Source organism: Panulirus ornatus, chromosome 48 (assembly GCF_036320965.1).
Source record: "Panulirus ornatus isolate Po-2019 chromosome 48, ASM3632096v1, whole genome shotgun sequence".
NCBI classification, from domain to species: Eukaryota; Metazoa; Arthropoda; class Malacostraca; order Decapoda; family Palinuridae; genus Panulirus; species Panulirus ornatus.
Window position 1 is genome coordinate 25598811 of NC_092271.1, and position 21314 is coordinate 25620124.

At 38.6% G+C, this 21314-nt stretch overlaps 2 protein-coding genes across 16 annotated transcripts in view; one reads left to right on the forward strand and one right to left on the reverse strand.

Annotated features, from left to right (window-relative positions):
* Positions 1-9736, forward strand: part of LOC139763870 (protein Smaug homolog 1-like) — a 136839-nt gene extending 127103 nt beyond the window's left edge. For 13 of the 14 annotated variants that reach the window (XM_071690237.1, XM_071690238.1, XM_071690249.1 and 10 more), the window contains 6 exons: positions 616-766; positions 1186-1382; positions 2020-2449; positions 4090-4285; positions 5517-5820; positions 8476-9736. In XM_071690237.1, coding sequence (XP_071546338.1) covers positions 616-766; positions 1186-1382; positions 2020-2449; positions 4090-4285; positions 5517-5820; positions 8476-8793 — 1596 coding nt within the window. In that variant the 3' untranslated portion in view covers positions 8794-9736. The remainder of the gene's footprint in view (positions 1-615; positions 767-1185; positions 1383-2019; positions 2450-4089; positions 4286-5516; positions 5821-8475) is intronic. The other variant, XM_071690236.1, reaches the window with a different exon arrangement.
* Positions 118-19035, reverse strand: LOC139763871 (arrestin homolog). Of its 2 annotated transcripts, XR_011716283.1 has the most exons (8): positions 18913-19035; positions 17956-18077; positions 16840-17073; positions 15984-16331; positions 15493-15624; positions 14995-15172; positions 4484-4644; positions 118-754 (listed from the first exon to the last, which is right to left on the reverse strand). XR_011716283.1 is itself a non-coding variant. In XM_071690250.1 (7 exons), the coding sequence occupies exons 1-7, from the start codon at positions 18953-18955 to the stop codon at positions 13726-13728; spliced, it is 1149 nt and encodes a 382-aa protein (XP_071546351.1). In that variant the 5' UTR covers positions 18956-19035; the 3' UTR covers positions 12873-13725. The 2 variants fall into 2 exon arrangements, 1 of the variants encoding a protein (XP_071546351.1); XM_071690250.1 differs by lacking the exons at positions 118-754; positions 4484-4644 and adding an exon at positions 12873-13817.
* Between the last annotated feature and the right edge of the window lie 2279 nt (positions 19036-21314).

A 21314-nucleotide genomic window follows, 5' to 3' on the forward strand; every position in this document is an offset into this window, starting at 1 on the left:
ATAGCTGGGACATTTTTATGTAACAAAATTACATATATATATATATATATATATATATATATATACAGTCAGTTACGACTACTTGGCAAAGTTTGCAGAAAAGGATTCCAAAATAGGTTCCAAGTTAGTAATTTATTAAAGCTGGACATTTCAAGAAACTAAGTACATGTTTTCATTTTAGTAAATAATTGATAAATAGATAAACAATGACATGATACATACTCAGAGTTTATCAAAGGTAAAGTAAATTTTACAAAAAAGTGGCTTTAAGATGCCTCACACTCTCAACTCCAGTGCCATGTATGTGAATGAATACAATATTGGTGCCAGAACTCTTTGGTTCCTTATTAAAAGGGTCACAACATATAGACATATAGATGCCATGGTAATGGTATTTCAAAATTATATTGATGTAGAGAAGAGAAATACAGATAAAAGTGTAAGAAAGTTGTGCATGGACAGCCCAACACAAAGTAATAGGTAAAATGAAGGTATAGTGGAAAACACTAATAGTAAATCAATTAAAGTCTTCTAAAGATGCATTATGCAAACCTAGAATTGTTGACATGTAAATGAAATATGTACATTAGCATGATAATTTGTCTTCATTACCAGGATGATGTTGGTTGGTGTGGTGGAGCAACTGCAGTAGCTGGAGCTCCTGGTGATGCCCCACAATCACCAAACAACTCTGCCACATCCTCACGCTCTTCTGGCTGTGATTCCAACCCAGAAGAACAGTGCCAGCCACATCCTGGCATGAGAGGTAACAACTGATGTTACACAGTGGATTCAATAGCATTATCTTCTTTCATAATGATATTTATGTGTTTACTACCACAATCACAAACATTACCGCCAAACTTGCTACAAATATGGGGTCCTTGTTTACTTTAAGGGGAAGAAGCAAAAACTTTGGTGACATGAATGTAGTATTACTTAGCATTATTTCCTGTTTGCAAAGATATTTTTGCACTGTCCTTCGTAATTCAGCTTGTGATTTAATTAAATATGTTTTGGCAGTAATGCACTCCATCATTACATCACTTGTTGTACCTGATGTTTATGATCCTAGTCAGTTCATTTTTTTTGGCAAGCTTACACACAGGTGTAAGTTGAAGACTTCAGAACTCATCTTAAACCTTGATAGCATGGACAAAAATTTTAAAATGTCCTGTATTACAGATGTTGGTGTGTGGCTCAAGTCTCTGCGCTTGCACAAATACTCACCATTGCTCTGCAGTTTAAGCTATGAAGAGCTGTTGGCACTAGATGAAGCAACGTTGGAAAGTCAGGGCGTTACCAAAGGAGCACGGCACAAAATTGTCTTGTCTATAAACAAGCTAAAGGAACGTCACAAGCAACTAGTCCAAATTGAAAAGGTAAATCATCATTCATTGATATTTGTGATGAACTGAAATAACACAGAGGTCAGGTCAGGAAATATGGTGATGTTTTGTATAAACCTTTTTGGGTTGGGTTCAGGACTATGAGGTTTAATTGTTCAGTTTCTTCAGTATGGAAGTTGCAGCTTGGACATAAGGCATCTTGTGATATATTGAATAGTGTTTGTAATGTTGGAGGGATGGATTTTGTCCAGAATGCAGATAACTCATACATGCAGAGAAAGCATAATTTCAGATAGGTGCATGTATGGTAGAATTGTGTTTAAGATTGGATTGGGAGAGGTTAAGTGCTTGGTGGGTCAGTTTGGTGTGCATATGTTTTGTCAGTCATGTTTGTTGGGAGGGTGTAAGTAGCTGAAGTGTGAAGCAGGATAAGCTATTTATTTCTGCTTGGTATTTGGTGGTTGGTTCTAAAGTGGTTTGGTTGGGAAAGGTCTAGTGCTCTTGCAAGAGCTGAGTGTGAAGCATATTGAGGAGAGACAGTATTAGGAGTGTTTTTGCTTTATTGTGTATAAGTTGAATGTTTGTAGTTAGGAAGCAGCCAATGACTGTTCTGAGTGTTCTGTTTTGTATGGTGTAACTAATAAATTCAATATATGTTTCTAACCTCCAGGAAGTGATGAATGGTGGTAACTTATTATCATGCCTCAATGAACTCAAATCAATAATCCTTACTCCATTCCCACCTTACAGTCCTCCGAGTGAATCTACTCAATCTTCCCAACACTTAAATAATCCCTCTCACACCTCATCTACTTCTGACCTTACTGCAACGCCTCCATCTTCCACAGTGTCTTCTTCCACTCACACTACATTCTCTCCATCTTTTACCACTGCTTCTGTTACAACCACCACCACTGCCTCCTCAGCTTCCTCATTGTCAACTTCCACTTCCTCATCTGCTAGTTCATTGAGAAGTGATGATAGAGAACTTCTGAAAGAAGAAAATGTTGAAGTATCCAGACCTACATTAGAGGCAGAGAGTGGCAACTCCATCCCTGAAAATGATCTGCCTTCTCAGTTTACACGGGTTATGGGTAAAGGTGAGTGTTTTGGGATGCTTTATAAATTTAGCAGAAGTAATTATGAAGAATTTGTTACTGTGGTATTAAAAAAAAGTGCAGCATGTAAACAACACATCTCTGTGGGAAAAACTTTGCTCATGTATGTAATTAGTGCCTGTACTTATAAATAAATCAAGGCATTCTTTATATGGCTATTTTTGAATAGCCATACAATGATTTTATAGTCACACAAGAAATATGAATGAAAGTCAGTTGAAGACCTGACATTTACCGTTTCTTTGAAAGTTTCCCCTGCTTCTTGCAGTTGTTTTTTCATATTTGATATTTTATAGTGAAGAACTCATAGCTGTGTTGAAGTTCTGTTAAAATGTTGTGTGTTTTTGCAGCATTTGTTTTCTAACTTGTTTGGGGATTCCTTTACTGAGCTCCTGGGAAGACACCTTTCCAATTAGAATATTTTGAAACTAAGAATTTTATGGGTGACCCTTATCCCAGAGTTATTAATTCCTGAAACTGCTTAGTAAAATCTGCTCTTAAATGAAAGTCTGACCACATGCCTATAGTATTGCTCTTAGCATTCCTAGATTAGATGAGTAACACTTTTACATCAGTTCCACATATTCCTTTCATATCCAACATAAAGCCACCTGATTAATATCACTGATTCCTGCCTGCATAAGCATTTGGTACTTGCCCAGTTGAACACAAGCATTTTGCCAAAATGCCTTTGATCATCTTAGATGATGTCATCTCCATATATTAAGTAGAGCAAGTTCTGTACAGAGTAGATCAAATCCAGATATCAACTGATATCATTATCCATGTTGCATGCATGGACACCATCAAGCAAAAATCTCCAAACAGAGTTTGACCCTTTAGGAAAAAATTCAAAAGCTTCATACCTTAATGACTGTCTTGAGTCAGAAGTAGGACAACAATCAGAGCTATGTCATGGACTTGTTACCAGCCCATGCAAGCACTAGAAATGTCAGAGCCTCCCATAACATCTTACAGTCAAATGTCAGACAGGTAATTTCTGCAAAGGGCCCAGTAAGGTTTAGGATTTCATAAAATCTGAGTGTATGGAGTTAAATGTATTTTTGAGGCATGCATATCCTGCCAGCGACCTTCGTCCACTCTATAAGGATTGATGAAAGACATTCATATTACTCTTGTCATCCTGTCAAAGCTGGATCTCCAGCTGTTTACATTTTAATTGCAGATGTATAAGGAGCATAAAATATTCTCAAGTTTCTGTGAACTAAATGGATTGGACAAAACTTCATACTCATTAACCACATCAGCCATTCTTTTTATAAAGCATCTCATGGAACCTGTATATGCTCAGGAGAAATGCTCTGGGCCCTTTTTGTATTTCACTGGTTCATTGGTTTAATTGTACACATCCTTTGAATCTTTGAATTATAATTTAATTTTCACTGGGTAAATATTATGATGATAGCAGGGCAGGAAGTCTATGATATGGAATGTGATGTCCCAGCCTGCAGGACTTGGGTTAGGAACCTAAGTTTTGCAAAATTAATTCCCATGAATTATGAGTACCCATACAGCATGCACATGATCTACTCCATGTAAATGGCAATGGAATTTAAGATAAACAATATACAACATAGTGATTCATGAAACATTTTTTTCAGTATGTACGCAGTTGTTAGTAAGTGTGAGACCAGAAGATGAGTGTGTTAGTGCTTTCCTAGGGTTAGTAGAAAAATGTGTCAACCATGAGGCATTTACCCCAACACAAGCACGGAGGCTTCAGTCATGGAAACAGCAAATTATCCGTGTTTGGCATCCACTCCCACCTAAGACTAAAGATAGTCGTCATAATCGCAGGTTAGTGTGTATCTCATGCAATATTTATTTTCCATCTTGACTGTTGTGATATCTAATAATTGATTGCCTAATTCTGTGTGGGCAAATTGAAATTTTTCTTCATCCCTAGTGACAGACTGATGGATAATTTCACCCACCATAATGATAACATGCAAGTTAATGTAATCATCAAAACAGCAAATCACAGGTGTTCATTACCAGCAAGAGAGTAGCAACATCCCTTCAATCTTGGGTGCTTATTAATAGCAGAAGTGTTGATACAGCTCCTCATTCCCTCTCATGGTGACCTGGTGTCTGCCAAACGCACAATTATTGTGTCCACAACACAGTCATCACTTCGGCTTTTAGGCTGGATTCACCTGAAGTGATTAAACAGAAATTTGGTAGGCAGTGTTGGTCTGTTTTGGTTATGAGGAATCCTTGCTTAGCCACTTTCACTTCTGCTTCTGGAAACACTGCTTTGACATTGTTAATTTGAAAGGAAATGTAGTCAATAGACATAATTGTATTTTCTAAAGATTTTGTACTTCTGAAAAAGCACATTGTAATGAACATTCCTTTGAAATTACTCTTTGATGTGGTGTTGCACAGAAAATTTATTTTAAAGCACACTATCTAGTTAATGTTCCATACATATTTGTACATAATGAAGTTCATCAAACACATACGTGCTTGAGCAGCACATGGTATGATTCTCACTTTGTTCAACACCGCTGTAATGAAGGACCCATTTCATAAACCCAAAACAAGTATGAATTACTAGCAATGCTTTATTATTCAGCATCTGCTGGATTTACACAATTCTGAATACAAGAATGTGTCAGTTACAAGAATATTTCCAGAAGATATTTTACCTGAAAGTTTTTCGATTCCATATTATTGTTCTAAAATACTGTATTTCTATAAGTAGAACAAAAAAAATTCCATAATAAAGGTGGAAAAACAAATTATAAATTAAACAGAATTGGACCTGCCATATATTTTCATCAGAGATAAACAGATTTAAGTATTTGTTGTGGACTTTGTTCACCAAGTCATGATGAAAGTGGTCGTGGCGAGAGTATCTTCTTAAGATGGACAATACCTTCTCAGTTGATTATCACATGCCTGGATTAAAAACAAGCTTCTCTCCCTTGTTTATAATGTGGTCTGAGGGGAACAGTGCGGTAACCATTTGTGTGGGGAAAAATTTTCTTTTAAATTTAGAGTATGTCATCTTTCCTCCCATAAGATGGAGTCAGCAGTACGGTGGTGATGGATTTCTTGGTGGATCCTTCAGGGTTCCTCGGGTTGGTGGCCAGCGTCATACCCACATCCCAGCAGGACTTCTTGTAGGGGGTAAAGGTTTTCCTGCACCTCAGCCACATCCACTCTTCGCCTTACCGCCTGCTGCTGCTGCTGCGGCTGCCAGTCTGGGTGGGCTAATGAGTCCACGAAATAGTTTACCTGGTCTTCCCTCACTTGGTGTAGGGGGGCTGCTTTCTCCGCAACAGTTCCTTGCCAAACGACCCTCTTTGCAAGAGACTCCTTCTGAGGTATGAATTTATGAAATTAACTATTTAATGTTAATTTCATAAGCAAGTCTAAATAATGAATGTTTTGAAAATGTTTGACCTCGAGACCTGTCACCACATCCCTGCCCTTAAAATTATTTTTTCTTCTTCTTCCTCAAGATATTAAGCGTTGTCCAGAGTAATTCTTTTTTAAAATTTCCAGGTGGTTATTGCTACAAGTAAAGTCATTCCCATATATTTAAAACACCAGAAACTGAAGTTACAAATATGGAAATTTGAAGATTCCTTTTCTTCATTTACCATTTTGGTTAGAACTTGTGTGACATACAATAAGCTGTAAGGGAATATAGTGATGAAGAAGTCAGAGATAATTAACATATATAAAGGGGTGAGGGTCAAGTCAATTGGGAGGTGAGTTTGAATGGAGAAAAACTGGAGGAAGTGAAGTGTTTTAGATATCTGGGAGTGGATCTGTCAGCGGATGGAACCATGGAAGCGGAAGTGGATCATAGGGTGGGGGAGGGGGCGAAAATTTTGGGAGCCTTGAAAAATGTGTGGAAGTCGAGAACATTATCTCGGAAAGCAAAAATGGGTATGTTTGAAGGAATAGTGGTACCAACAATGTTGTATGGTTGCGAGGCGTGGGCTATGGATAGAGATGTGCGCAGGAGGATGGATGTGCTGGAAATGAGATGTTTGAGGAAAATGTGTGGTGTGAGGTGGTTTGATCGAGTAAGTAACGTAAGGGTAAGAGAGATGTGTGGAAATAAAAAGAGCGTGGTTGAGAGAGCAGAAGAGGGTGTTTTGAAATGGTTTGGGCACATGGAGAGAATGAGTGAGGAAAGATTGACCAAGAGGATATATGTGTCGGAGGTGGAGGGAACGAGGAGAAGAGGGAGACCAAATTGGAGGTGGAAAGATGGAGTGAAAAAGATTTTGTGTGATCGGGGCCTGAACATGCAGGAGGGTGAAAGGAGGGCAAGGAATAGAGTGAATTGGAGCGATGTGGTATACAGGGGTTGACGTGCTGTCAGTGGATTGAATCAAGGCATGTGAAGCGTCTGGGGTAAACCATGGAAAGCTGTGTAGGTATGTATATTTGCGTGTGTGGACGTGTGTATGTACATGTGTATGGGGGGGGGGGTTGGGCCATTTCTTTCGTCTGTTTCCTTGCGCTACCTCGCAAACGCGGGAGACAGCGACAAAGTATAAAAAAAAAAAAAAAAAAAAAAAAAAAAAAAAAAAAGGGAAATAGCATTTGTGATAAGAGCAAAAGTTGTATCAAGTGAAATAGTCAGTAATGAGAGTAATATACATGTGAAAATACTCCCAGAAAGAGGAATGTTATGCATGCTCATGCAATATCTAGTTGGTGCTCAGAATACATGTACAATACTTACTGAAGGACCTGCTGAATGAATGTACTTAAGAAATGCAAAATCTGAAAAGGAATATTTGATGAGTCTTGTAATGATATACAGCATATGGAAAGAACAACAGCCATAGCTGGAAATTGGTAATAAGACATAATAAAGAGCTGTGGTTTCAGTGCATTATTACATGGCAGCTAGAGACTGAGTGTGAACGAATGGGGCCTTTGTTATCTTTTCCTAGCGCTACCTCGCACACATGAGGGGGGAGGGGGTTGTTATTTTATGTGTGGCGAGGTGGCGATGGGAATGAATAAAGGCAGACTATGAATTATGTACATGGGTATATATGTATATGTCTGTGTGTGTATATATACATGTTGAGATGTATAGGTATGTATGTTTGCGTGTGTGGACTTGTATGTATATACATGTGTATGTGGGTGGGTTGGGCCATTCTTTCGTCTGTTTCCTTGCACTACCTCGCTAACGCGGGAGACAGCGACAAAGCAAATAATAAAAAAAAGATATAATAAATGTTGAATGGATTCTGATCTTGAAAATGTTTGTTAAAAGTGAAAGAAATACATGCTATACATAGTAATAGTTGGTATGATAAGTATGCTCTAATACATAATTAGTTTTCCCATGGTTGCAAGTAAGCATCAAGAATAAGTGAGCAGCGAACTAGTTAAACAAACCTACTCTGTCATAAAATGTGGATACTTAAAACCAGAATCCACAACCAAGCACCATAGAGTATTCTTTGGTTTACCTCAACTACTTCATATCATCATGGTTCAGCTCACTGACAGTACAAAACCTACCCCATATTTTACATCTATCCAGCTTATTTTATACCATTCATGCCTGTAACACTCTGAAAATTCAGCCCCTCATCCATTCCATCCTTATATCTCATTTTTGATATCCAGCTCTCCTGTCCTTTCTCTCACTCCTCTTACATTGTACTTCCTTACAGTCAATCTGCATCACACCATATATATCTTCAGACATTTCATCTCCAACATATCCCCCCTCTCATTTTCACTTGCATCCAAGACCTAAGACACATCTGTACAGCACTATTGGGACTACTATCCCTTCTAACATAACTCATCTTTGACTTAACAGGCACAAATTAAAGACTACTGTGTATATGGTTTCTCAGGTTGTGTGATAGAACATATTGTAGATTTTGTTCTGTGGGTAGTTAGTAATGAAAGTTTTACATACTTTGGTATTAACTTTTGTGTTTAATTTTGTCACAAGAAAATTTCTTTAAGTAATTTCATTCACTTTGCAGTTGCGGCCACACATCACTTTACAGCGAACAAGATCAGCACCATCCCGTCCCCACCAGTTGCCACTGACTGGTCATGCTCGTCCTGTTCCCCCTCCTACTACATCTTCATCCCTTGCCCCAGGAAGCAGTGGCTGTGGGGAACTGCGGATATCTGGGGGCTCAGGAGCTTCAGGAACAGTGCTGGAACCTCACTTTTCTCCTGCAACATCATATTCACACTTAGGAGCTCCTCCATCATCACCTGATCCTGCAGATAATGATATCACAGATCGCTTGGAATCACTCTGTCTCTCCGTCACAGAACACGCTCTAGGTTGAATTTACATCTGCCGTTACCACTAATAAATAGATCTCCATCCACATTATATCAGAGTATCTATATTCAAGATGAACGTGGTAAAAGTGGTAAAATACACACACACAGCCAATTTGTATAACACATGGGCTTCAGTTTACTGTACTAGTAATGTGTATCCATTGAAAAGATGTTAAGGCAGTTTCAGTGCAAAGTTGCCCAATGAAAACAAAATTTGTTTCAGTACAATAACTTGAAAGCATATTGTACTGAGTTACCACCACCTTATAGAATCTGAAGTTTTATAATACTGAGGACGAAAATTTATTCACATTATTCAGCTCATACTGCATTAGAGTTCTTGATTACAGAATACTGCTGATATCATTGTGGCTAAAACTATTACCATGTGCCTGCTGGATTGATGGCCTACTTGGGAGCATTTTAATAAGCATATCCTTTGCTGTGCAGGGATGCCATACCAAGCTGTGCTTGGTACTGGCTTAGTTTATCTCCTTTGTGGTCACCAGTCAGTTAGCCTTTTACTTAAGATCGGAGAGATTGGGTATTAAGATTTTTTTCACATCTGTCTCTAATATCTTAATATTATTTATATTACCTTTCTGTGAGACTTTCATCTTTTACCAGATGTATATTCGAGTCACTTTTTAAATGTGTTGTAAGGTGTACAGCATGTTGCAGGTTGGCAAAGCAATGCTGGTGCACCTTTATAAGCAAGCATGAGAAGCTACTGTGTGGCATTATAGAATCCCCAAGCTGGATGCGTTTTCACTGACTGTATTTAAGCTTGTATCTGCTGTAAATAAATTAGCTTGTTATGACTACAGGGAGTTCCTTTTTCTCCAACTCATTAAAACTACATGACACCAAATTATGAAATATCTAGTGTGATAGTCTCAAGACATGTACACAGTTACGTTTAGTTATTAAATATATTTCAAATAACCTCAAAGTTATTTCATCCTAAATTATTTACCAAATACCAAATACTTTGAGATGTTACATAGAAAAGAGGGTATGTAACCACATTTTTACCAAAACAAGAAGTGGAGAAAGTTAAAAGACGAGTAGGGAGTTTTTATGGATTCAGAGAAGGCATATACAATATTAAAGTAATAATGAAGCTCTTTAAGTTGCTTTATGTGGTATGCATGAAAGATTTATGAATGCTGTTTATAGCTTTTATACAAAAAAATGGATGTGTATGGATAAATGTTATGAGCAAGTGGTATGGAATAACTATGGAAGTGCCAATGTTTTATGTCATCTTAAGTGAGGTGGCATGTAAGTGGTGCAACAAAGAAAAAGAGGACTGTGTGTCATAAGTGGATGCTTTAAGTTAATGCCAGTAAAAGGCTTCTTAGATTTTGAAATATATGTCATAGTGTGATGTCCTTATGAATATTAAGCAGCTGTAGTTTGTGGCACTTTGTATTTGAAGAAGTTAATATATTAATATCATATGATCAGCAAACCCTCTTCCAGCCTACCCTTAGACTTCACATCATGTACACTAACATATTCTTACTTTCCTGTCTGTCCCCATGTGTTTTTTTTTTTTGAACATCTTTATGTTTAAAGAATGTATCTGCATCACTCATACTTGCCTTTGTCAATCCATATTCTTTCAAAATGTCACTGCATCCAGCACTACCTTAACCAACTCATCACTCTCCTCTCAGATTTGTACCAACACATCCATTCAAGGCACCAAACATATGCTTTCTCCACTGGTCTATATCATTTTTATCTAGGCAACCTCAACCCCCTCTATTATCACCGAGTGGCACATATACAACTATTACAGACACTCTTAACATCCTTAACCTTTTACACAGTTGTAATCAGAAGAGGAAAGTAAGAAAAATGACTCGTACAAAGAAATCGTGGAAAAGGAATATGGATGAAAGTAATTTAGAATATACTAATGATGGTCTGGTCAAAGAAATATAGTGAAATAGTTGAAGGCAAAAGGTCAGGTGGCAGACCACAGAAAAAATGGAAAGTTTCAGTAAAAAAAAACTAGTTTAGAGATATTTCTTATAAAGATGCCCAAAGAATGATTTCTGAACATGTTAAGAAATATTTTGTGTTAAGACAGTGTGGTGAGAGGAGACTGATCTCACAAGACAAATCAGCTCAGTAGTCAAAATGAAAAATTATGAACCTAATTATTGATGTTCATGTCTCACTTTAACACACTAGACATGGTTAATGAATTTGTTCAAGTGAAGTTATGCTCTATACACACGATCCATCCCTAGTTCAAAAAGAGAGTAAAATAAGCTTTCAGAGCTGTTAGGGGATCTTGGATTGGTTAAGATACGAAGCAGCTGTTGAATTTAAAACCAAGAATTAGATTTAGGAAATGGCATATCAGCTACATTTCAAATAAATAATGATTATATCTAAAAGGGGAGGGAGCGGGAGGCTGAAAATCCTTCCCTCTCATTTTTTAATTTTCCAAAAGAGGAACAGAGAAGGGGGCCAAGTGAGGATTTCCCTCAAAGGCTCAGTCCTCTCTTCTTAATGCTACCTCGCTAATGCGGGAAATGGTGAACAGTATGAAAAATCTCAAAACTTATTAAAAATTTTCTCAAAGCCTGGAAGAAAGCTGAAGATGCTTTAAAGGAAACTGTCCATCTTAAATATTGGACTTAATAGCAAGTCAAAGTGACATAGTAGCAGCACACCCATGCAATGCCCAATATTTTTAACATGCTTCTACATAGATTACATAAAGGAAATGCCATGTAATCAAAACCTGCCAATACTTGGCAAAAACTTGCTTTTGTGCTACTCCATCAGATTACTCAAGTCCAATGATCTAATGCCTGTAGTTACAGTACTATTCTGGCACAAAGCATTATGGGTGGCAAAAATGTCTTGTAGCCACTTGCATCTGTAAAATGCAGAATGATGATAACAAATGAGTGTATATGCTGTAAATTTACATCCCTCCAAGACTTTGCAACAATCCTTAGCAAGTGCACACTGATAAGAGTGAAGGAAATGGGAAGTCCAGGTGATGGAGGTTTCAAGTCTCAAAGAGAAGCACATTCTTAGGATATATACAGGATATGAAAAATCCAAAATTGCATGTGAACCTGTTATGCCCTCTTCATTATTTAAGTCAAAGCCATCTAACTGTCTGTAGGTACTTTCGAGGTGCCACAAATGCCCAAAAGCTGTGCTCTGAAGCAAATATAGAGATGTATGTTACATCTAATCCTATGAGGCAGTTTTAACAGTGTGAGGCAGTTACCTTAAACATAATTACGAAAGCTGAATTATGATGCAATTCAGGAATGCAAAAATTATCCAAGAACTTTCATTTTTTCAGGGCCATCAAAAATCAACAATCAAAATGGACATGGTACTAGGCAATACCGCTATTCAGATACACCCTTCTACCTTCGCCTTAATCAGTACTCCTCACCACTTCCTTTCTTTGTTTCAGTAATGCAGTATGATGATACTGTTTTTGCAATAGTTGTTCTGGCAACCCAATAATACCAGGGATCAAAAGTATTCTGCTGACTAGCTTATTTTCATTCATTTTCACATCATTAATTGATTTATTTATCTCCTACAGAAGATAATTTTTTGCATATATCAAGATTCATACAAATATCAATCCTGATGCATGAAAAGATCAATTTGGTTTCATTGTCTCTAATAGCATTCAAAAGAGCTCAAACCCATTACCATCTTTAAGTAACAACCAAGTGTTGGATTAAAAGTCCGTATAAATAACAAGCCCCAAACTGGGAGCTTCACTCCATTGCCTAAGCCCTAACTTATTTTAATATAATCCTGTCCTTCAAAGAAACCCTGAGGTGGCAAAGGAAATAATATTTGACTTGTCAACTAAAACTAATTATTCCTCAGGCCCAAAAACAGCAGGGTTATGAAAACAAAAACCTTCCTTGCTCTAGGAAAATCCTGAAGTGATACCAAACGAAACTTGAAGTTTTTGAAAAACTTATAATGTAGGGAGTCATGAATCCTCAACATGGCTGGAAAATAAATTCTGATGTCCCTAGAATTAAGTGTATGACATAAGTAAGGAAAAATGACAATACACTAAATTTTATTGAACAATGAATTCGATACCAATAGAGTAATACATCAATCTAATCTGTTGAATTAATAATTGCTGAAGATAAATTCAGAAATTCATATTCCAAGATAATTCTAACTATTCAAATTTCTTCTCGTAAATAAATCACAGATGAAAAAAAGCCTAAGTTGATCATTTCATTAATTTATTGACTGCAAACAGAGCCATTCTTGCAGTACTGATAGCATTTCTAAAGATCATACTTTTCGTTCGTTCGTGAGGTTAACTAACTACATCGAAATCTTTAATACCAGCGCGAGGTGTAAGCATAGCAAGATTGGTGGAACTGCATGTGCAATGAGAATCTCAAAGCTAGCAGAAGAGTACATCACAGTAAAACTGGCAGAACTGCATGTGCAAAAGGGAAAAAGAATGGTGTAGAAATGCACATACTTGTGGGCAATCACTGTAGATGGCAAAGATGGTTTTGCATAATTTGGAAGATGATTCATATGCATTACTGTATATATATAGGGACATTAGACTGCTGGCGGCAATACTAGCACATATAAAGCAGCTCATGTTTACTCCCAGCTATAATTAGGCATGCATATATCTAGCCTGATGGAAACTTCCCAGATACAGATGGAACTGGCTACACTAACAAGTGAAACAGCACATGTTCAGAGGAAAGAAAAAGACAGCATCATGGATGACAGAATTCATGAGGCAGGACATAAAAGCACAAGAGAAAGGTTTAGTTAACCAAAAGTGAAGAAAAAATGTGTAATGCAAAACTGGTGGCAGATGTGTAACACAGCACTGGTGTCTGACGTGTCACACTAGTGGTGGGAAGAGGTGTCACACAACCCTAGGGCTGGTCAACACTCATGCCACGGCGCAGACGAGCAAAGTCTTCAAACTCGATGTTCTCATTCTCCATCTGCGTTTTCGACACTCCACCTATGGTGTCAGCAAAAGTTCACCTCAGTATTCATACACAGTTTACATGAACAGGCAAGTGAGATACACTAGTACCTAATATTCTGGAACACTGACTTCTTCAAGTCTCACATACACTCATGGACACACACCAATATAAAAATCCCATTCTTTACTAGACAAACAAGTTTCTTATACACAAACGCAGACACATACTATTATATATATATATATATATATATATATATATATATATGTGTGTGTGTGTGGCGAGGTGGCGATGGGAATGAATAAAGGCAGACAGTGTGAATTGTGTGCATGGGTATATATGTATGTGTCTGTGTGTGTATATATGTGTACATTGAGATGTATAGGTATGTATATTTGCGTGTGTGGACGTGTATGTATATACATTGTGTATGGGGGTGGGTTGGGCCATTTCTTTCGTCTGTTTCCTTGCGCTACCTCGCAAACGCGGGAGACAGCAACAAAGCAAAATAAATAAAATATATATATATATATATATATATATATATATATATATATATATATATATATATATATATATATATAGTATACTTTGTTGCTGTCTCCCACATTAGCAAGGTAGTGCAAGGAAACAGACGAAAGAATGGCCAAACTCACCCACATACACATGTATATACATACACGTCCACACGCGCACATATACATACCTATACACCTCAACGTATACATATATATATATACACACACAGACATATACATATATACACAAGTACATAATTCATACTGTCTGCCCTTATTCATTCCCGTCAACATTTTCCTGCATCAGCGAGGTAGCGCCAGGAAACAGACGAAGAATGGCCCATCCACTCATATATACATACATATACATAAATGCCCATACACACACATATGCATACACATATACAAAAACATCAACATATACATATATACACATGTCCATATTCATGCTTGCTTGAATCCATTCCTGGCACTACCCTACTCCACAAGAAACAGCATTGTTACCCCATTTCATCAAGGTAGCACCAGGAAAACAGACAAAAAGGCCAAATTCTTTCACACTCAGTCTCTAGCTGTCCTGTGTAATGCACCGAAACCACAACTCCCTATCCACATCCATATATATATATATATATATAAATGCATTTTTGTTTATGTAATGTCTAAGACATACCTTTCTAGAAAGCCTCACCTAAGTCACCAGGGATGGGGTGCATCAATTTGAAAGGCAGGTCGGCCAACAGCTCACCACCAAGAGCACCACAGTTAAGACGGACACGAACAGCGTACGACACAACAATGCCAAGGGCATCGTTGGGGTTTTTGCCTTCCCCAATGACCGTAGAGGAGGCCAGGTTTGAATCTGTGTCCTGCAAGAATAAATTATATGTAAGGATGCCACAGTGTGGTATATATTTATCTGTGTTTGTGTTTGCAACTATATGGGCAGCAGCGTTGGTGTGTATAATGTGTTTACATTTCTTGTATGTTCCAAAATAATTTGTTACAATTATATTCTGACCAGGTATATACATTAGCAAATATTCGATCGATATATGCGATTTCAGTAAATGATTTCCAGCCTAATTCCCAATCACTACTCCAATAAATGTCAAAAAAAAGAAATGTGCTTGCTTTCAAGTTTTTTTTCCGAGAATGCCTCAAAGAGTTCATTTCTAAGGATGAGTACCTTAGTCTTGCCATCCATAGCAATACCAGATTTGTTCTTGTTGCTGCTGGCCAAAGGGCTGAGACAGAAGGACTTCTGCAGGTTGGTGCCTGGGGTGATAGGGCACCCTTCCTTGGACTCCAAACTGGCCACCTGTGGAAAAGACCAACTTTATTAAAGTCTTATATACCGCAGACATAAGGCAAGCATACAATAATGATAATTCGTCTGGTTTTTGAGAAGGGGAGAAGACTAGATAATCTTAGAAAACTCATACTGGATGTCATCATTATTTGACACACAATTCCTTTGATCAAAGAATTACACCAAGAAATGTCGTTTATATCAGATGGGAATACAAAAGGAAAATACATTATAGCATGAATCTTTTGGGAGGTTTAGCCTCTGTCAAAATAAAGTGAAAAATCTTACATAAGTCTGACATTTTTAAAGGTTAGGAAGCATGTAAGAACTAATGTTAGATAAACAGTAGTGAGGGGCGTGTGTGGTACCTCACGGCTGAAGTGGTTATTGGTCATGGTGACCTCCACGTGCTGGATGACGGCACACTTGATGTTTTTCACCGTCTTCCTGCTGGCATTCTTGATGTTCAGGTTGGCCTGCACCTGCTCCCCGTGGTAGTAGATGTCCTTGTCCAAGGTAACCTCCAGGTTCAGCTTGCCGGAAGATAAAGTGAAACCCTTGCTGACCAGGGTACTGGGCTGCCTCTTGTTGCGGTCTAGGGGGCTATACTGGACCTTCCTGACGGCCAGGGTCACGGAGTTACGACGGTGGGGCTTTTCCTCACTGTTGTCACCCACGAACACCCGTAACTCGTAGATCACACCAAGTGGCTTGCTCTTGAAGAAGCAAAGCAGTATTTCCGCATCAAGTAAAGGGGTTCCTCGTCTACCCAATTTAAGTAATTTCTAATTCTTAACATTAAAGTCAGAAAGCTTATAATAACACAAGACTTAATCTTATGTTATTCATTATTTCTACAATTATTCATCACCCCAAAAGGTTTAATCCTGAAATATAGCAATATTTCAACGCTGAACAATGTGGTTATATTTACTATCTGCTGAAAATATGTAAGATTTATTTTCTAAAACTATCTCATTCTACGAATCAATTTTTAAATACAAACTAATAATTTTTTTTTTAATGAGTAGCATTGGTGGAACAGTAACTGAATATAGATATACTTTTTTTCTTTTCTACAGTAGTCCTTTTAACCAAACTCATAACATAGTCGTTTCTTGGACATTTCTGTGTCATTGGCAGTATGTTAAATCCTGTCATTAACTGTTAGGAAGTTCTGAAGTATTATGCCAAATAAAACAATTGTTAACTTAAGCTGCTTACAGTTTCTTCTGTTCCTGAGGAGAGCTGGACAGAAGCAGGTGCGTTGTCAGGGAGGGTGACCGCGAAGGGGCAGGCATTACCCCCTAGCTTTTTGATGAGCCTCTCCTGCACTCCAGTTGGTTCCAGCTGGTCAACGCTGGGGTAAATCTGGTGGGTGGCCAGCTGCATCTCCTTGCTGAAGTGCAGCCCCATGACCTCATCCTCCTCCCGGCCGAAACGGTACGTGACCGTAACCTGACGGAGAGGCAGGGCGAAAAGATAATATAAATATCTTCCGTAGAGACACATAGGGTAAACTGTCAGAATTCTTACCTAAAACTAGGCACGTAAATTTGTAATGTATACAAAGGAACAGCATCATTAACAAAATAACAATCTTAACACCACTGCATTTTTTTCTTCAGCTGGTAAACAATTTCTCTACTTGAAGATGGGTGATTGGGAGATCTACAGAAAGAAAAACTAGTATCTACACACAACTGAACATGATTCATTTAGCCAAATCAGCGAACTGCTAATGATCTTCATGGAGGTGCTTCTTGACCAAGTTTTATCACGCACATGGCAAAGTTTGGTCTGTAACAAACGAACTACTTTTTTTTATGTAAATTCCAAACTACAACGTAGCAAGCTGAAGTCTCCAAAGCCCAGACGGAGCCTGGTTCATTATCTCCTTGTCCCAGTCTACACTATCAAGACACCAAAGAGAGCTTCTGTAGATCTCATGGACACCAAGCAATGGGTGGAAACCACATGGGCCAGAGCCCTTGTAGGTGGGTTATAAATATGTAAAGGAACTGTAGAACGTTTAAAGGTGCTAGACACTAATCTAAGTATTCATCAATTATGCTGGCCTACTTTAAACATAAGAAGGGAAATTAAATAGTCGGCTTTTATACAAGATGAGCAAGCTCTGAGCAGCGAATGCAACTGAACTGAACGTCTTGGGTCACAAACCAACCAGTATCACACTGCATTTACCCTTACCAAGAACCTTAGCTCAGATCTTTTGTCCTTTAGAGGAAATACAACTGGGGACGTAGCAAGATTACTGAGGAAGGAGGAGAGGCCATGTGAGGAAATGTGCTTAGTGGGAGGAGGAGGCTGAGTACTGACTGTGGCGTAGACGTTGCGGCCGCGGAGGTAATCATTGTCGCATACTACAACGCCATCGACAGGCTCGGTGGTGCTGGTGTTGTCCACGAAGTCCCGGCGGCCGAGGTAGACAGTGATCTTCCCTGCGGAAGAGGATGGAGGCATTGTCAGAAACAAAACCTGAAGAATTATATTAGTTATTTCTAACAAACTCCCGCTGCCTACATCTATATGAACTGAATGATACACAAATGTCAGCATAAGTTATACGAAGTCTGAGATAAATAAAATATAACGTAAGCTATGTTTCTTGCCGTAAAACAATATGGTCCTTACGAGGGAATATACACAAAAACTGGATGTATAACATAACAATATTAGGGGGCGACAGCGCAGAGTTCACGTAGGCTTTCATTCATAAGCATCAGGGGCTATTGTAGCCTTTGTTCAGCTGGCTTCCATCAGCTCCTCAGGTCTCAAGCACACAGAGTTTCATCTGTTGTATCCCTGTGAGGACACGGTGCTTAACTTCACGGAAAGGGGTGGAGGAATACTTGGAGCAGCAGGGACAAAAGGACCATCGACGTCGTATTTCTGGCACTCCTCGTCATCACCAATGAGATAAATCTGATGCTCTCGTTCCCAACACCATAAACATCCAAGGGAACAAACCAATAAATGTCAGAAGTAAAGCTGTTTCGACAGAGTCTGCAAAAGTCGTACATGGTTCTTCTACCCTTCAAAGTCCATCGTCGAGGCAACGTCACAAAAGCTTAAAGTTTTCTTTTGAATTACATTTGCGAAAGAGCAACACAGTCCCCGTGAGATCAAGCCTTCGTACTCCTCGTCATCGATTCACTACCTCCATATGGAACCCACCAAGTAGCTTCGGTCTCCGAAGATCTTCGAAGTCACGCTCAGGTCAACAACAACCTACTGAATCTTAGGGATATGTTACGCTGAATGCCAACCACGTACCATTAGGGGCAGTTTTCTTGAAGACTTTTACGGCGTTCACCATCGAAATTTCGTTCGTTATATCCTGCAAGAGGAGAAGTCGCGCAAAAATGACTGTGTTCGACGAAAAACGGAGACTAGATGACCGGGCTATGGGCAAGACAGGCTTTATATATCTAGGGGATCCACTTATTGGAAAGATTTGCGAGGGGGATAAAGAAGCCGGAGGGGCTGTTAGAGGTTTTCCCCCCTACGTCTTACACAACTAATCCTTGTGTTCTTACGTCATACCAAGTGTGGATCTCCTTTCTACCAACCACCTGCCGCCTGCCAGTCGGCAAGGGCCGATCAGTGACAATAATCGAAGGCCACCTTCTCAAAATTTGGTCAACTTTCCCTTGTTGAGCCTTTATACGGTGTCATCAATGTATCGTTGATCTATGATCTATATATTCGTTGAATTCCACCTGCTTCACTGGACATATGCAGATTGACTTCAAGTCTTTTTGTATCTTTTTTTTTCCCCATCACCTGATCCTATCATTCTGCTTACCCTAGTGTCATCAGCAAAGCACCAAACTATACTTTCGTGTAACTTTTCTGCCCATGGAACATACTGCTGTTGCTAACTGTGGCAGAAATCTCATGATAAAAACTATTCACTGCCGGCCAATGCATACACCTAAAACAGCAGCAATACCGGGAAGATCCAAGACTACTGGGATATCCACCTACGTTATGTAGAGGGAAGTGCCCCGGCACCACCAGCAGGCGAGCGCACAAACCCATCACAAAGTGAATTTGATAATACGGCTGATGACCAAATTACAAACCGCAGTATTCAAGGCCACAATATTCCTCGTTTTTCTTTATCAGATAAATATAATAACAGAAACCTATTGCTTGCGTATAAAGTGAGAGACGAAATACTAAGAAAGAAAACCATAAAGACAATACAATTATACGCCAAATCTCCAGTGAATCCACTTTCCACATACAACAAAACCTGATGTATTTGATGTTCTCTGTTAACTTCTACCTCGCTGTAAATGTATAAAAGTAAATGTAAGAGCAAAGGACTACTATGTCATTAAGCCAAAAAAAAAAAAAAAATCCTCGTCGAACCTCTGAGCATCGTATGTCAATCCATCTTTTAAATGCGATAATAAAATCTGCATATGCAAACTAATGCCAACTCTGGCGTTTATTACCGAAATTTCACCCACGAATCAATGAGAGCTGTCTATTAGGCCACTCAAACTCCTGTCTACGGCAAAAGAATGGAGGGAGTCTGCCTAACAACATGCAACAGTGAAACTTTGAACTGTACCTTTAAAATGCCAGCGTTCTCTTCTTTGACACATTCACGAAGAAATCTTTATGCAATGCCAATAAGAGTTTCCACTTACTATTCAGAGACAGATTTAGCATTTACAAGTACATAAGGAAGGTCCTTATTATGTAGTAAGCGTGTATGGTTTTGATATTTACCTCGAACATCTAAGTTTTCTTTTCTTCCCCTGATAATTACAAAATTAAGTTGACGGCCTTACCGACCTTAGCTGTCGCAAGGCTTAAAACGGAAAGAACCAACCGACCCTCTATAGGTCCAGTACTTAATAAAAAAAAAAAGCACATGCAAAGTTCTCCACTAATTTTAAAGAAACAGTAAAGTTCTCCCTCTTAACCTCGAAAAGCATGTCAGCTGAGCTGAGATTTACAATAAGACTGCATAAAAGAAAAAAAAAATAGTAGCGGAGGGGTTCCCCCTCCTTTCACAACGCGTGTCTATCTCTATCTTGTAAATAATGTATCATGTTAGTCTTATGCAACAAACAATAAAGCCATCGGCTTTTCTGCTACATTATACCAGACAATAAACCTTTCGTTCTACATAGCCTAAAACGCTTCTTTTCATTAAAATGAAGAACATCCTTTTATTCATCTACCTAATCAATCAGTATGCACTGTGATGTAACGCTCAAAAACACGAATTCGAAGACTCGGTCATACAAAAAGTCCAAGACTATTTATTAAATGGCGTTCCAGACAAAGCCTTAACCTGACAACAGACTCACCGCGCGGGTTTTGTGCGCGTCAGATGGTACGAACGAGGCTTACCTCCCCACCCGGAGCCGTTGGCCGGCTTTGTGGGGCTTCGCAACTCTGATGATGGCAGGGCCAGGTTGGAAAAGGTCACGCACACCCATTTCACAAGTGGATTTACGATGAGTTTTCATAAATACACATGGGATTTTCATTTTACCACTGTTGTCCTGGCTCTTCACTATGGTATTCTATCTTGTTTTTATGATAATCGTTTAACGAATTCACTTTTAGTTACACTTCTAAAAAGCAAGACTACACAGAGAGGCTTTCATTCTAAAGATATTCTGTAAAAGTAAATAACTGTCATTATACAA

Coding starts and splice junctions, on each gene's coding strand:
- LOC139763871 (XM_071690250.1), bottom strand. CDS start 18,955: ATGGTGAACGCCGTAAAAGTCTTCAAGAAAACTGCCCCTAATG. Junction 18,078..18,912: donor CAAGAAAACTGCCCCTAATG/GTACGTGGTTGG, acceptor CCTCTTCCGCAG/GGAAGATCACTGTCTACCTC. Junction 17,074..17,955: donor GCCGCAACGTCTACGCCACA/GTCAGTACTCAG, acceptor CCTCTCCGTCAG/GTTACGGTCACGTACCGTTT.